The sequence below is a fragment of the Oncorhynchus keta genome, chromosome 22, assembly GCF_023373465.1.
Source record: "Oncorhynchus keta strain PuntledgeMale-10-30-2019 chromosome 22, Oket_V2, whole genome shotgun sequence".
NCBI lineage: Eukaryota > Metazoa > Chordata > Actinopteri > Salmoniformes > Salmonidae > Oncorhynchus > Oncorhynchus keta.
In genome coordinates, this window is record NC_068442.1 from 7878426 (window position 1) to 7891991 (window position 13566).

Below are 13566 nucleotides of genomic sequence, written 5' to 3' on the forward strand. Positions count from 1 at the left end.
ACCTATCTCCCAACCACATAGCTACCTACCAAGAAGCAATTTCAGGCTTTAAATCAAGTTAGAGTATCTAGCTTGTCTAACTATCTTTGCTGGCATGCCTGCTGACAAGATTGGTAGACTTTAGAAAAGCAAACAATTACTACATTTACTGAATAAGTCTCAAATTACTTTCAATCTTTTACCCAGATTTTAGCAGAGCATATTTGCATATAAGCATATTCAATTTCTTAAAAAATATAACCACCAGGACTTACAGAGATGTATCCTCCTGACTAGGCTACCTAGGGCTACCAACACCTGGGGCGGCAGGTAGCCTGGTGGTTAAAGCCTGGCAGAATCCTTTTTTTCCTTTTACGAGTGATGAGTCCGACGCAAACGATATACTGCTTTCTTGGGAACAGGCCCAGATCCCCGTGATTTGCCTGAAGAGGCGGAGAACAAGGGGCCAGAAGAGGGCAGGCTGCCTTCTGAGAATTCCTAGGCGATCGAATAAACCCCGACTTCCTTCCATTCTGCTAGCAAACGTGCAATCTTTGGAGAATAAAATCGATGACCCGTTGGCAAGATTAAACTACCAACGGGATATTCAAAACTGTAATATCTTATGCTTTACGGAGTCATGGCTGAACGATGACACTATCAACATACAGCTGGCTGGTTATACGCTGTACCGGCAGGATAGAACAGTGGCATCTGGTAAGACAAGGGGCGGCGGACTATGTATTTTTGTAAATAACAGCTGGTGCATGATCTCTAAGGAAGTCTCAAGCTATTGCTCACCTGAGGTAGAGTATCTCATGATAAGCTGTAGACCATACTATCTACCTAGAGATGTTTCATCTGTATTTTTCATAGCTGTTTACATACCACCACAGTCAGAGGCTGTCACTAAGACAGCATTGAATGAGCTGTATTGCGCCATAAGCAAACAAGAAAGTGCTCACCCAGTGGCGGTGCTCCTGGTAGCCGGGACTTTAACGCAGGCAAACTTAAATCCATTTTACCAAATTTCATTCAGCATGTTAAATGTACAACCAGAGGAAAAGAACTCCGGACGAAAGTGGTCAGATGAAGCAGATGCTAAGCTACAGGACTGTTTTGTTAGCACAGATTGGAATATGTTCCAGGACTCCTCTGGGCACTGAGCTAAAAGCTAGAGCTTCCGCTTTCAAGGAGCGGAACTCTAACCCGGAAGCTTATAAGAAATCCAAGCACACCTAACAGGCACACCTGTTAACTGAAATTTATTCCAGGTGACTACATCATGAAGCTGGTTGAGAGAATGCCAAGAGTGTGCAAAGCTGTCATCAAAGCAAAGGGTGGCAATTTGAAGAATCTTACATATATTTAGATTTGTTTAACAATGTTTTTCGTTACTAATTACATGATTCCATATGTCTTACTTCATAGTTTTGATGACTTCACTATTATTCTACAATGTAGAATTTAAAAAAAATGTTTTATGAAAAACCCTTGAATGAGAAGTTGATCTAAAACTTTTGACCTGGTAGTGTATATACAGTGCATTCAGGAAAATATTCAGACCCCTTGACTTTTTTCACATTGTGTTGTATTACAGACTCATTCTAAAATGGATTAAACAAAAGAAAATCCCTCATCAATCTACATACAAGACCCCATAATGACAAAACAAAAACAGGTTTTTAGAATTATTTTTTCAATTAAAATTGTATTTAAAAAAAATCTAAAACTGAAATTTTACATTTCCATAAGTATTCAGAGCCTTGAAGCACCTTTGGCAGCAATTACAGCCTTTAGTCTCTTCATGGGTATGACACTACAAGCTTGACACACCTGTATTTGGGGAGTATCTCTCATTCTACTCTGCAGATCCTCTCAAGCTCTGTCAGGTTGGATGGGTAGCGTCCCTGCAAAGCTGTTTTCAGATATCTCCAGAGATGTTCAATCAAGTTCAAGTCCAGGCTCTGGCTGGACCACTCAAGGACATTCAGACACTTGTCCCGAAGCCATTCCTGCGTTGTCTTGGCCATGTGCTTAGGGTCGTTGTCCTGTTGGAAGGTGAACCTTCACCCCCAGTCTGAGGTCCTGAGCGCTCTGGAGCAGGTTTTCATCAATGATCTCTCTGTACTTCGCTCTGTTCATCTTTCCCTCAATCCTGACTAGTTTCCCAGTCCCTGCCACTGAAAAACATCCCAACAGCATGATGCTGCCACCACCATGCTTCACCATAGGGATGGTGCCAAGTTTCCTCCAGATGTGACATTTCGCATTCAGGCCAAAGAGTTTAATTTTGGTTTCATCAGACCAGAGAATCTTGTTTCTCGTGGTCTGAAAGTCATGGCTTCCGTCTGGTCACACTATCATAAAGGCCTGATTGGTGGTGTGCTGCAAAGATGGTTGATCTTCTGGAAGGTTCTCCCATCTCCACAGATGAATTGGATCTCTGTCAGATTGACCATCAGGTTCTTGGTCACCTCCCTGACCAAGGCCCTTGTCCCGCGATTGCTCAGTTTGGCCGGGCGGCCAGCTCTAGGAAGAGTCTTGGTGGTTCCAAACTTCTTCCATTTAAGAATGATGGAGGCCACTGTGTTCTTGGGGACCTTCAATGCTGCACACATTTTTAGGTGCCCTTCCCCAGATCTGTGCCTCAACACAATCCTGTCTCAGAGCTCTACAGAAAATTCCTTCAACCAACAATGATGGGCGCTGCACACTTCAGCAGACTGGGATACAATTGGTCAGCCCCATGTGGATTTCTTGTTGTCTATTGTTAGCAAAGCATCCAGGACTTATTTTTCTGCAAATAGCCTAAAACAAAAGCTTTGAATGTCATTTCTCTGCTCATTCAGCAAAGTTCCCCTATCAGCATCCAGCCCAAAATCATTGTGAAGAGGCTTAGAAGTTTCAGAGATAGCCCGCTGAAATAAAAATGGTGATTAAATGCATCAATGAATGCATTTTCTTCCCATAATGAGTGTCTGAATTAATTTGTTGTGGCAGAAAGGAGGAAGTAAAACTCTTCAGGGACTTGACAGTTTTCGAGAATTTCGCCGGGTTACAATCGGAAAGAGAGGTTACATAATAATCAGATTTAGCCTTTCTTATTTGTCTTACACAATGATTCCTCAGTGGCTTAAAAAGCTTGCCAGTTCGTGCTTAAGCCTGTGTTCCTGGCCTTGACTCAAGCATCTATCTATTTTTTGAATGATTTCTGATGATTCCGAAGTGTACCAGGCATTCGATCTGCCTTCAAACTTCCTTTTTTAGAAGGGAGCATGATTATCCACAATAGTATTGAAGACATCTGCAAAAAATGCTCAACGCTAAATCAGGTTCAGGGATATCTTAAATACAACCAAGGACACTAAAATAAAGATAATGTAAAAAAGTATGTTCACTGACATTTTCAAAGTTTGTCTTTGTGATGACTCGAGCCGTAGATTTTTGTATTCTCACATCTCTAACACAAACAACTGGGCAATGGTCACTAATGTCTTGGGCAAAGACACCAGTAGAAACATATTTCTCTGGTGTATTTGTTAAAATAATATCAATAAGAGTTGACTTTGAAGGATCTTTAGGGTTGGGCTGTGTGGTCTTAGTCAACAGACGGGTTAGTTTTAGATCTTTACACTTCTTTCAGATTTTCTGAAGCCTGCGTTTCCCAATCATAATTTAGGTCACCCAAGATAATAACTTCTGATTGAATAACAGAAGACAAACTAGTTAATTTCTCAAGTGCACAAATGTTAGCCGAGGGAGGACGGTAAGACCCCTATAACAGTTATGGATACATCTTTCCCAGACAAAGCCTTAAAGATAGTAGCTACAATTTTGGGACAAGGGAAATGGATTTCTGTAAAGAGACAGAGAAATTATGTTTAATTAGACTGGCCACTTCAACACCATTACCCTGTCTGCCAGCTCTGAACACATTCTAACCCTCAATATTAACGAAGGTGCAATGTTAACTATGACTGTATTTACAAATATAAAGTGAATAGTGTCTTGGTCACGCAGTAGAATGAATAGTATATACTAGAGCAGCAGTGTTGAATGTGGGTGTGTGTGCTTGTGTGTGTGTGCTTGGGTGTGTGTGTGTGTGTGTGTGTATGTGTGGGGGTATGTGTGTGTACTTTTGTGTAAGGGTTTGATGAATGGAGAGTAAGTGCAAATGGTCTAAAGTGCAGAAAGTCTCTAGGGTGCAAATAGTCACTAAGGTGCAGGTCTGTGCAGGGAGACAGATACTGCAGGGTTAGTTGCTCAGCAGTCTGATGGCCTGGTGGTAGAAGTTATCTCGGAGTCTGTTGGTACAGGACCTGATGCTCAGATACCGCTTGCCAGATGGTAAAAGAGTGAACAGTTCGCAGCTCGGGAGACTGGAGTCCTTGACGACCTTCCGGGCATTACTTAAGCACCGCCTGGTGTAGATGTTTTGTCATATCATAGAGCTGCTGATTAGAAATAGATCACCAGCATACCACATGCATTCATGGCCTCTAATATGATTCTCATGCACTCCACCTACCAACAGTGGTTATAAGATGCAAGCCTACGTTATGCTGCACCTCCCCAACTGTAATCAGTACAGTGCATTAGTGAGGGATGCTTAAAGGCATAAAAATGCCATCTCTAATCTACCCAACCTATCTGTAGTCTATAAACTGAGAAACTGCATATGATCCACAAATGATCATGCCCAACAACTGCACCATTTCCCGCTGCACACAAGCACACACACACACACACACACACACACACACACACACACACACACACACACACACACACACACACACACACACACACACACACACACACCATAAATTGCACCAATAAGGAGTGCGGTCATGCTTATGATGTGATGAGAGACTCCTTAAGGAGAAGTGTTTTCCCATTGCTCAGGCTTCATTATGCTCAATCAATATTTTTTTAGTGTTTCAGGTTATTGACTTATTTTCATATAAAAGGTACTCTTTCTTCAGGCTCGCTCTGGTCATTTCTGTGTAATTGAAAAGGGAATATTATCCCAATCTCTTTCCCAGGTGTTTTAAAAGTCTACTGTTAATCATGTTGCTGTTGCCTTTTAAATACTGTTTATGAAATGTTGTAAAGTCAACTTATTACTGCTATCTGTCACAGATAAATGGATGGGAGAACAGATTCATTTCAGAATATCAACACAGCATTCGTATCTTAAAGGCCCAGTGTCGTCAGAAACGTGATTCTAATGGTGTACGAGCTGACTGAAAAGGCCGCCTGAAATTTGGTGGGATGGACTTTTCACCAGGCTGTAAATGAGTTAGACCAATAAGAAAGGGACATCCAAACCTGGTGGGTTGGTGTGGCTGTCATCTAAAGAAAATCAGAAACGCTGAGCATATCAAGATGCACTGTTGTTGCTTTTTCTCTCATAAGACAATGACAGAGACTGACCACACACCATGGGCCAGTGCGAAAGTGAAGTCTTAAGCTACCCACTCTAATTATAGTAACAACAAATAAGATTAACTCTGTCCATGCACACAGGTCTAAGGCCAGACTAAGCAGAGCTGTTCAGGGTTGTGTTTACAATAGAAGCTTACAGTAAGCACGGGCCATATCAATCAAAACGTGTTTAGGCTATGCTTTTAGGCAAATATAATGTAAACAAATATTAAATTGCATGTTACTTGTACACCTGAGGTGTAAAACGTATCCCCCCTCCCCCCCCCCACCTTTCCTCAGAACTCAATAGCCAAAACGTGAATTAGTATAGGACTAGGCTACTCACCTACTGTATCTGCTCTTGTTTGAGAAGAAAAACAATGCCAGGTGTAGGCTATATGGTCCAGAGAAATACTGTCCCTTTCTTTTTCTGCTGATAAATTGTGGTCAAACTATTTATCAGGCTTCCATTGATGTCGATGTGTAGCCTATTCATTGCCCTATTGGCGACAGCGAGAAGCATGCATGTTCAACTGATAGCAGAAACGATCTGTAGAGTATGAGGATGATCTAATGTCTGTTTTCTAGCCAGCTTTCAGCACGTCACGCAACTCACAGATCGTAGATTGGCCTAATCGTCCACTGAGACGTTCCTGAGCTTGAAAATGTGACGTCACTACCTACAGTGCCAACATTCAGCACTTGGACAGTTCCCCACAAGTTATCCGTCTGTCAATTCGACTATTTGTTCTGTGCCTGATTGGCTATATTGTTGGCAACTGTATTCAGGGGCAAGAAGTATTATTCACAAACATCTACTGACAATGCAAATAACTAATTTTTTGAAACCACAACAGCCAATTAAATTAAACCAAATGGTAAGACTGTACAATTATTCCTTTGTTTTTATTACGCTACCTGCTTTTACTTGAGTGTTTTTAAATGTATTTCTCTGGTAAATAACATATTTAGATATATGCAATTGTGATATAGCCTATATACCTGCAATTGTTACAACTGAAGATCAGGTTAGGGATCATGTTAGCAGTGCATACAGCGATCCCGCTCTGGTTAACGCGGAGTGCAGTTGATAATAAAATAATCTATAATTGGGTCTAAATTATATAGATTGATATCATTTTGTGTGTTGGGGTACAGATAGCCTTCACAATACTAGCTTAATGATTTGATAATAGTCTATTTCGATCTAAATTATAGCATAACGTGTGTGTGTGTGTGTGTGTGTGTGTGTGTGTGTGTGTGTGTGTGTGTGTGTGTGTGTGTGTGTGTGTGTGTGTGTGTGTGTGTGCGCGCACGCACGGGGGTGGAGCTGACAATCATAGAATGAGGTTGCCTATTCCTCCGCTGACTCTCCCATATCCAGAGCCTGGCAGGTTGAGCATCGACAAAGCGTTCCGTTGGAAAGCTATATGCAGACAACTTTCCCTGACAAATTGCTGCAGCAAACAACAACAAACCAACCAGCGCAACATTTCGCAATGTTATTGAATGGATTAGTTGTTTTTCAAATGCGAACATTGAGGGAAGGGAACTGTTTTCAGATGTGAGTTTTCATGCGCTTTTCTTGTGTGTGTGCATCTAAGGTCGAAAGTGCACAAGTGGACATAAGTGACTGACTTTAGGAAGTCACTCACCATGGCCTATCCTCAAGGCTTTCTCTTCCAACCGTCGGTGTCTCTAGCTCTCCATTCCTGTCCCCCGTTCAGTTCCAGTGTGATTTTAGGAGGACCAAGGACAGAGGAACTGGGCCGGTCGTCTTCAGGCTCAGCCTTCGCCCCTTACGCGGGATCACCGGCGTTCAATGGTTCATCCCCTGGCTTCAATTCTCACCTCCAGTATAGCGGAGAGCAGACGGCGGCACTGAACTCATTTGTGGTAAGTGAATACTGTACAGTTTAACAATTACGCACTGTTCGATTTCGGAATAATTATTGGGAAAAAATGCCTTTCGTTTCTTTGAAAAAGCCTATTTGTATCCAGATTTTGTAACGAGTAAACTGAAGTATAGCTTTCTGATACAATTAGTGCACAATCAATAGAGGTTAAATAAAACATGTATAAAAGTTAAGTCATTTATAATAAGAGCTTATGCAATCATTAGTCACAATTATTTTTTCAACTTTGCAAAATAAAAACTTTTTTTTTGTTGTTCAAATTGTGTCCAATATTGTATCTGTCATACGTTGTATAGCTTATGCATAGGCCTATATAAATACATTTTGAACTCTAAATATGATCAATACAATTGGAAATTGAAGGTCTAGAAATTACCCATGTCTACCTTTAAGCTTCCCAGTCTTGTGAGGTCAAACTGTTGAGAGAAATTCGTATCTATTGACTTTCTATTGACTTTCTAGGGCTCCGCGTACGATCCCTCAGCGGGTATCGCTGGCTCTTTAGAGTATCACCCGTTCGGTGTAGCATTGGGCTATCCATATGGAGACCCTGCATACAGGAAAAATGCTACAAGAGATGCGACTGCCACTCTCAAAGCGTGGCTCAATGAACACCGCAAAAACCCCTACCCAACCAAGGGTGAGAAGATCATGCTGGCCATCATTACTAAGATGACACTTACCCAAGTGTCCACCTGGTTCGCCAACGCCAGACGGCGGTTGAAGAAAGAGAATAAAATGACTTGGACCCCGAGGAATAGAAGTGAGGATGAGGAAGAAGATGACAACATTGACCTGGAGAAGAATGACGACGAAGAAGAGCCACTTAAGCCCACGGCAGAAATTGGGTCGAAAAATGAAGCAGGTAAGTTTAAGTCACTTTTTAACAAATATAGCTTTCTATGCTACAGTATGTCTAAAATAATTTTTTTCCCCAGACGTTTCATTAGTTTCAAAAGTATTGGCCAATTTTTATGTAATTCACTGCATAGACTTAAAAATGTTGTTGCTTTCGTTAGACCTTGACAGGGTGATTGGGCCTAATCCTTTGAACGCTTTGGTCTAATTTATTATATCTTGCAGTTGGGCAGCATCCAAATCCAGTGGGAATCCCCTGTGAGAAATACAAAGAAGACAATAGCGGCAATGACATGGAACCTGTCTTAATTGATCCGAATGTAAAGGACCACGGGGACAGGAGAGTGCCCGAGATGCCACGGCCCACCACCGCAGCATCTCCCCAAAACGCGGACCTTGGAGTGGAAAGGGATTCAGACTCCGCAGCCTCGGAAAGTCCACCTCCACTGAGGCGTAATGACTCAGGCAACTCCAGCAATGCTACATCAGTGATTCACTCGGCCCTTCCGGCCCCGAAGCCAAAACTGTGGTCGCTCGCGGAGATTGCAACTTCTTCGGATAAATGTAAAGGATGTAGTGATGCCGCTCAGACCGTGCCCAGACAATTACGTACAGAGATTCCGGGCGGTAGGCCTATGTCATCTCCATTACGAGATGCTTCTCAGAATCTTTTCCCTCACAGTGCAGCCCTATCCAGACATGTCTATTATACGTCTCCCTTTTTCCAGGGTTACTCGAACTATCATGGCACTTTTGGACACCTGCAGAGCCCCGGATCCAACATGGGGTCAGCGACGCATTTAAATGGATTACATCAAACTATGTTACACAGAGCCGAGGCTCTGACAAGAGACAGCCAAGCTAGGAGCCAAACACAGATAGATATTTGTAAAGACTTGAGATATGAAATTAAGAAAGGTATGACACATGTCTAGTAGCCTGTGTGACATTTGGTAAGCTATAGGCTCTATATAGACGTTTTATTTATTGTCCAACTGGGAAAAGAAACTATATTTTCAGTAGGGGAAAAAACATATTGAGATGCAAATGGAACAATGACAATGACTATTCCGGGGAGTTCCTAAAAAGGCAACAAATAATTATTTAGGAATGTGAATATTCAATTATTACATTTAGAATGTTTTAAAGGATAATGTGGAGGGAAAAAAGTGGATTCCTTTGTCAGACCACGTGGTGAATAATTATCAATTAAAGAAGACTAGTTTTATTGTAGTCTTTTTTAGAAGAAAAGTGTGTTACTTTGTCATTTCTATTGACTTTGGCCGTTCATTACGCAAAAAATGACCTATTTTTACCAGGTTAATTTCGTGTTGCATGGCTGTAATAGTTGACATGTGTGCTTTGCCAAATAATCACAGCCATGTGAAGCACACAACTCCACACAGAAAGTTGCCAATGCCGGCAAAAGTATTGGATTATTGGATAAAAACTATTCATCATTGCATTGACTGCATTATCGAAGCACCATTCCAATACGCAATATGTCCTGTATTGCAATAAGCCATACATTACTCTCGAAATTCCCTCTGCATGTAGTCTAGATTTTAGTAGCCATTACTTGAAGCAACTGTGGAAAATGTAATCCTTATATCAGAAATGCTGTAGTCTGTTTTTTAATTTATTTTTTAACTTGAGAAGAGAGGAAATTACATGTGATCAAACCACAAAATATTCCACGGTAACCAGACATATATCTGGGTTTTTAAAATATCAACACTTAAGAAGCTTACATTTTCCGAGGCCATCTTCGAGGAATTAAGTGTGTAAATTCGAATTTATGTTCTCCCGAAGGAGGGGATTTCTCTTAATCGTGGAATTGCAAGAGCCAAACAGTAACAAAACATGCAGAGAAAGGTGAGGCAAAACGCGCCACTGTGTACTAAACTCTGTGTCGGCCGACTAAATTCACAATGACTTAAAGGGCTATGTAATCTCTAAAGTATGTTTTCTATGTTAGTGATTTTTCGTTGCTTTCTGCATAGGCTATATTTTGCTCAAAAGCCACTTGGACAAACAAGTATTTTTTTGAAGCTGATAACTAACAGAGAAAGTGTGAATAAATACAAACACATTTGCCTCTGGATGTTTAAAGATTTATCGAGATGTTCTAGGCCTACAGTCAACTCAAAAACACACCATGATCTCATGCAAACCTTTAATAGATTGTTTTTTTTTTTAATGGACAATTTACATTTTCAGTAAGCTACTTAATTTTTGTATTTGTATACAAATCTCTGGTCTTGGTTTCAGTAAAAAAAAAACTCAGGCTACACAAAGGCCATAAGAAGAATACATGGTATCCTTTTAAACTTTAAACTCAAATTGATAGTATATGGATCATTTTATCACAATGGCAAAATATGACAATTTAGTTTTTGAATAGTGCAGAATATATACCCATTTAGTTTTATAGAATTACTTCTAAGTGCCAGATACACAAATGGCAGCCCATGGGCCAAGTCCAGTCTACCTCAATGTCTAAAAAAGGAATTCAAATATGATAAGTAACAGCAAAACAAAGGCTTATAAATCCTCAGATAATCAAGCCGTAATTGATGGATGAGTATTATTATGGCTGGCTAATGGCTACGATATGTTACTATTGCTAAATTGGTCCATATAACGCATTCAAATGATTGGCCCATGACCACTTCCTAAAAGAAAATTATCTGCTTCATAAAATCTAAACAGTCTATCTATGTAGTAACTCGATCATACCAAAGATATACCCTCAGAATTTATTTAAGAGCGGTCCTCTGTATAAATTGGCCTTAGTTGCAATTCAATAGATAAACTAAAACGTTAACATTTGCAGTTAAGCAATCGTTTGATTGACTTTAGGGCCCATATGTCTCGCTTTCCCAACTGTGTTGTGCATCGAAGCTAAACACCACCCGACATCCGACACCGTTGGGACATGTCTCTCAACCAGTGTGAGGTCAACTCTGCATGGGATAACCCCTAAGACTGACAGATGTTAGGATCTGATATCACCTAGCCCCCTGCCATGCAGTACACCTTCACCATCTTCTCTCCCTTATGCCTCCTCTTCTCTCCCTCTCCTCTCCATCTCCTCACCTTCTCCAGCTCCTCTCCCTCTCCACTTCTCTCCAGGACCTCTATAGAAACATCTGTTCTCAGTGTTGATCTTTCAGAGGTAGAACACCAGGGTGGACGGCCCAGTCTCTGGTCTCTGAGGGCTGAGGTAATGTTCTGCCTCAAAACAAGCTCTCTCCCCCCACATCACATGCAGTACTTTTCATATGAAAATAATATAAACAAGCCATTTGTAAGTCTTGCAGTTCAATAGCACTTTTCCCATGTTTTAAAGTGCTTTACATATAATGAATGACCTCATGTGTCATCCTCATTTAACATATAGCTCCATGTGGTGTTCAGAGCAGGGGTCTACCCTCCTGCAAAACAAACCATCCCTTTTACCTCAGGACCTCGATTAGCTGAATCAGGTGTGTTAAGAGTAAGGTTGGAGCAAAAGCCTGCAAGCCCACTTGCTTTCTAGGAGGGTAGACACAACAGACTGAGGCAGACGTGTAGAATACATTCATGTAACCATAACTTTGCCTGGAGTGCCCTCTTGTGTGAGTAACACTACACAGCAGCCAGAGAGACAGCCAATCAGTAACCACTGCCTACATTCCCTACTGAATGTGGGCTAGGCGAAGTAACTGCAGACGAGAAGCATTCTGTAGCATGCAATATCGCTGCCCCAAAATGTTTTTAATTTGTTTATGTTCTCCTAAAAAACAAATGTCAAACAAACGTCAACGCTTGACGTTTTTCATCAAAAGGTTTGCCTGATGTAGCCTGAGACCAGGTAGAACATCCTAGATACGCTTTCACAATATTATATAGACTTTCCTCCAGTGTTGCCATACTGAGCCTGTGATAGTGTGTGTCGTGTCCAGGTGGTGCTGTTTGCTTAGAGTCATACCTCCAGTGACCCTCACTGTTGAATATCACACAGCAGGACATGCCTTCCGTGGGTTTGGCTGGTGGCATTCTGTCAGGTTCATCCGTTTTCACTGTAACTCTGTTTTTCCACCATCCCTTGTTTGGGAATTACCTTAAAGCAGAGGCGAAAAGGCAAAGCAATAAACTAGTCAAACGATAATATCTTTGCCACAGCCCTGAGTTTGTGTTGATCAAGCCCTTCCTGTCACTCGGTTTGGTACAAAGCTAAAAGATGGGTCTGGTAAATTGTAACCACACTTAAACCACACTCATAGACAGAGAATACAAGGACTGACCATGAGTCTGTGGAAGACACCTTGCACTCATAACTGTCCCCTGCTGCGAGCAGGGAGGCTGAAGCTCGTAATGGCACCTGTCCTGAAGTACTGAACCTCCTGCCTCCCCTACATCCCCCTAAGCAGACGGCCATGGAGTACGCTTCACCTGTTTCAGCCAGGACCATGCAAAGAGAACGCCCAGGGTGTGCCTGGGATGCCTTGAACACATTGGCACTCCACACACGAGGCCAAGTTGACAGTGTCATACATGAACAATATGGACTCCATGGTGTCATAGCAGAAAGCAACATTCTTAGACTGAGGCTCAGCTGTTGTCTCTGCTTGCTACTAACTCTTCTGGTAGCACCTAGGACCCCGCTATTGGATCGCCTGTGGCGGAAGGCAACACGAATTGTAGGGTAAACACCGCCATCTAGTGGTGGATACCATTCAATTAAAATGAGTAGGACGAGCGTACTTAAAAGTACCACAACAGCGGAAATTCACTTTTGTTTAACTGAAAGACGATGTCCTGAGATTATCCATGATGTTGGAAATTGATTTAAGTCTAAGTCATAGTTTTATTCAAAGTATGATCTATTTGGGCTTTAACTGGGAAATCCGAAGTGGGACATCCATGGAAATCTGTGTCAATGCTGTTTCCCTTTTATAGATGATGTGCAAATACTTTTCAGACTACGTTTCATTTCAGGGCTGGGTCTTACTTGAATGTTTTACCACCCACCTGCTGCAAAGTTCTTCCTCTTCGTGACTGAGCTGAGCAAGAGAGTAGAAGGGGCGAAGCAAGACGGGTAACTCGGCCTAAAAAAAAATCACCCACCAAAAGATACATTTTTGTATGGAGGTCAATGAGAGTGTCGAATTTGGTCAACAAACAATTGAATGGCTTATTTATTATTTGATAGAAAATACGTTTTGTGATGTTTCGGTTGTTACAAAAGTACCAACATAAAGTACACACGAGGCATACCGACAACTTTGAGGAAAACTATTTTATATACGAGTTGTGCCTGTTGTGCACAGGATATCTGCCTTCTCATTGGCTAGAATGGTCCCACGTGATCTTGCTTCATCCCTCCTGCCTCTTCCTT

At 41.6% G+C, this 13566-nt stretch overlaps 1 protein-coding gene across 1 annotated transcript; it reads left to right on the forward strand.

Annotated features, from left to right (window-relative positions):
* Positions 1–6804: 6804 nt before the first annotated feature.
* LOC118400729 (iroquois-class homeodomain protein IRX-5-like) lies at positions 6805–9768 on the forward strand. The gene is made up of 3 exons (XM_035797737.1): positions 6805–7305; positions 7788–8190; positions 8409–9768. The coding sequence occupies exons 1-3, from the start codon at positions 7066–7068 to the stop codon at positions 9116–9118; spliced, it is 1353 nt and encodes a 450-aa protein (XP_035653630.1). The 5' UTR covers positions 6805–7065; the 3' UTR covers positions 9119–9768.
* The last annotated feature ends 3798 nt before the right edge of the window (positions 9769–13566 follow it).

Coding starts and splice junctions, on each gene's coding strand:
- LOC118400729 (XM_035797737.1), top strand. CDS start 7,066: ATGGCCTATCCTCAAGGCTTTCTCTTCCAACCGTCGGTGTCTCTAGCT. Junction 7,306..7,787: donor CGGCACTGAACTCATTTGTG/GTAAGTGAATAC, acceptor TTGACTTTCTAG/GGCTCCGCGTACGATCCCTC. Junction 8,191..8,408: donor TGGGTCGAAAAATGAAGCAG/GTAAGTTTAAGT, acceptor TATATCTTGCAG/TTGGGCAGCATCCAAATCCA.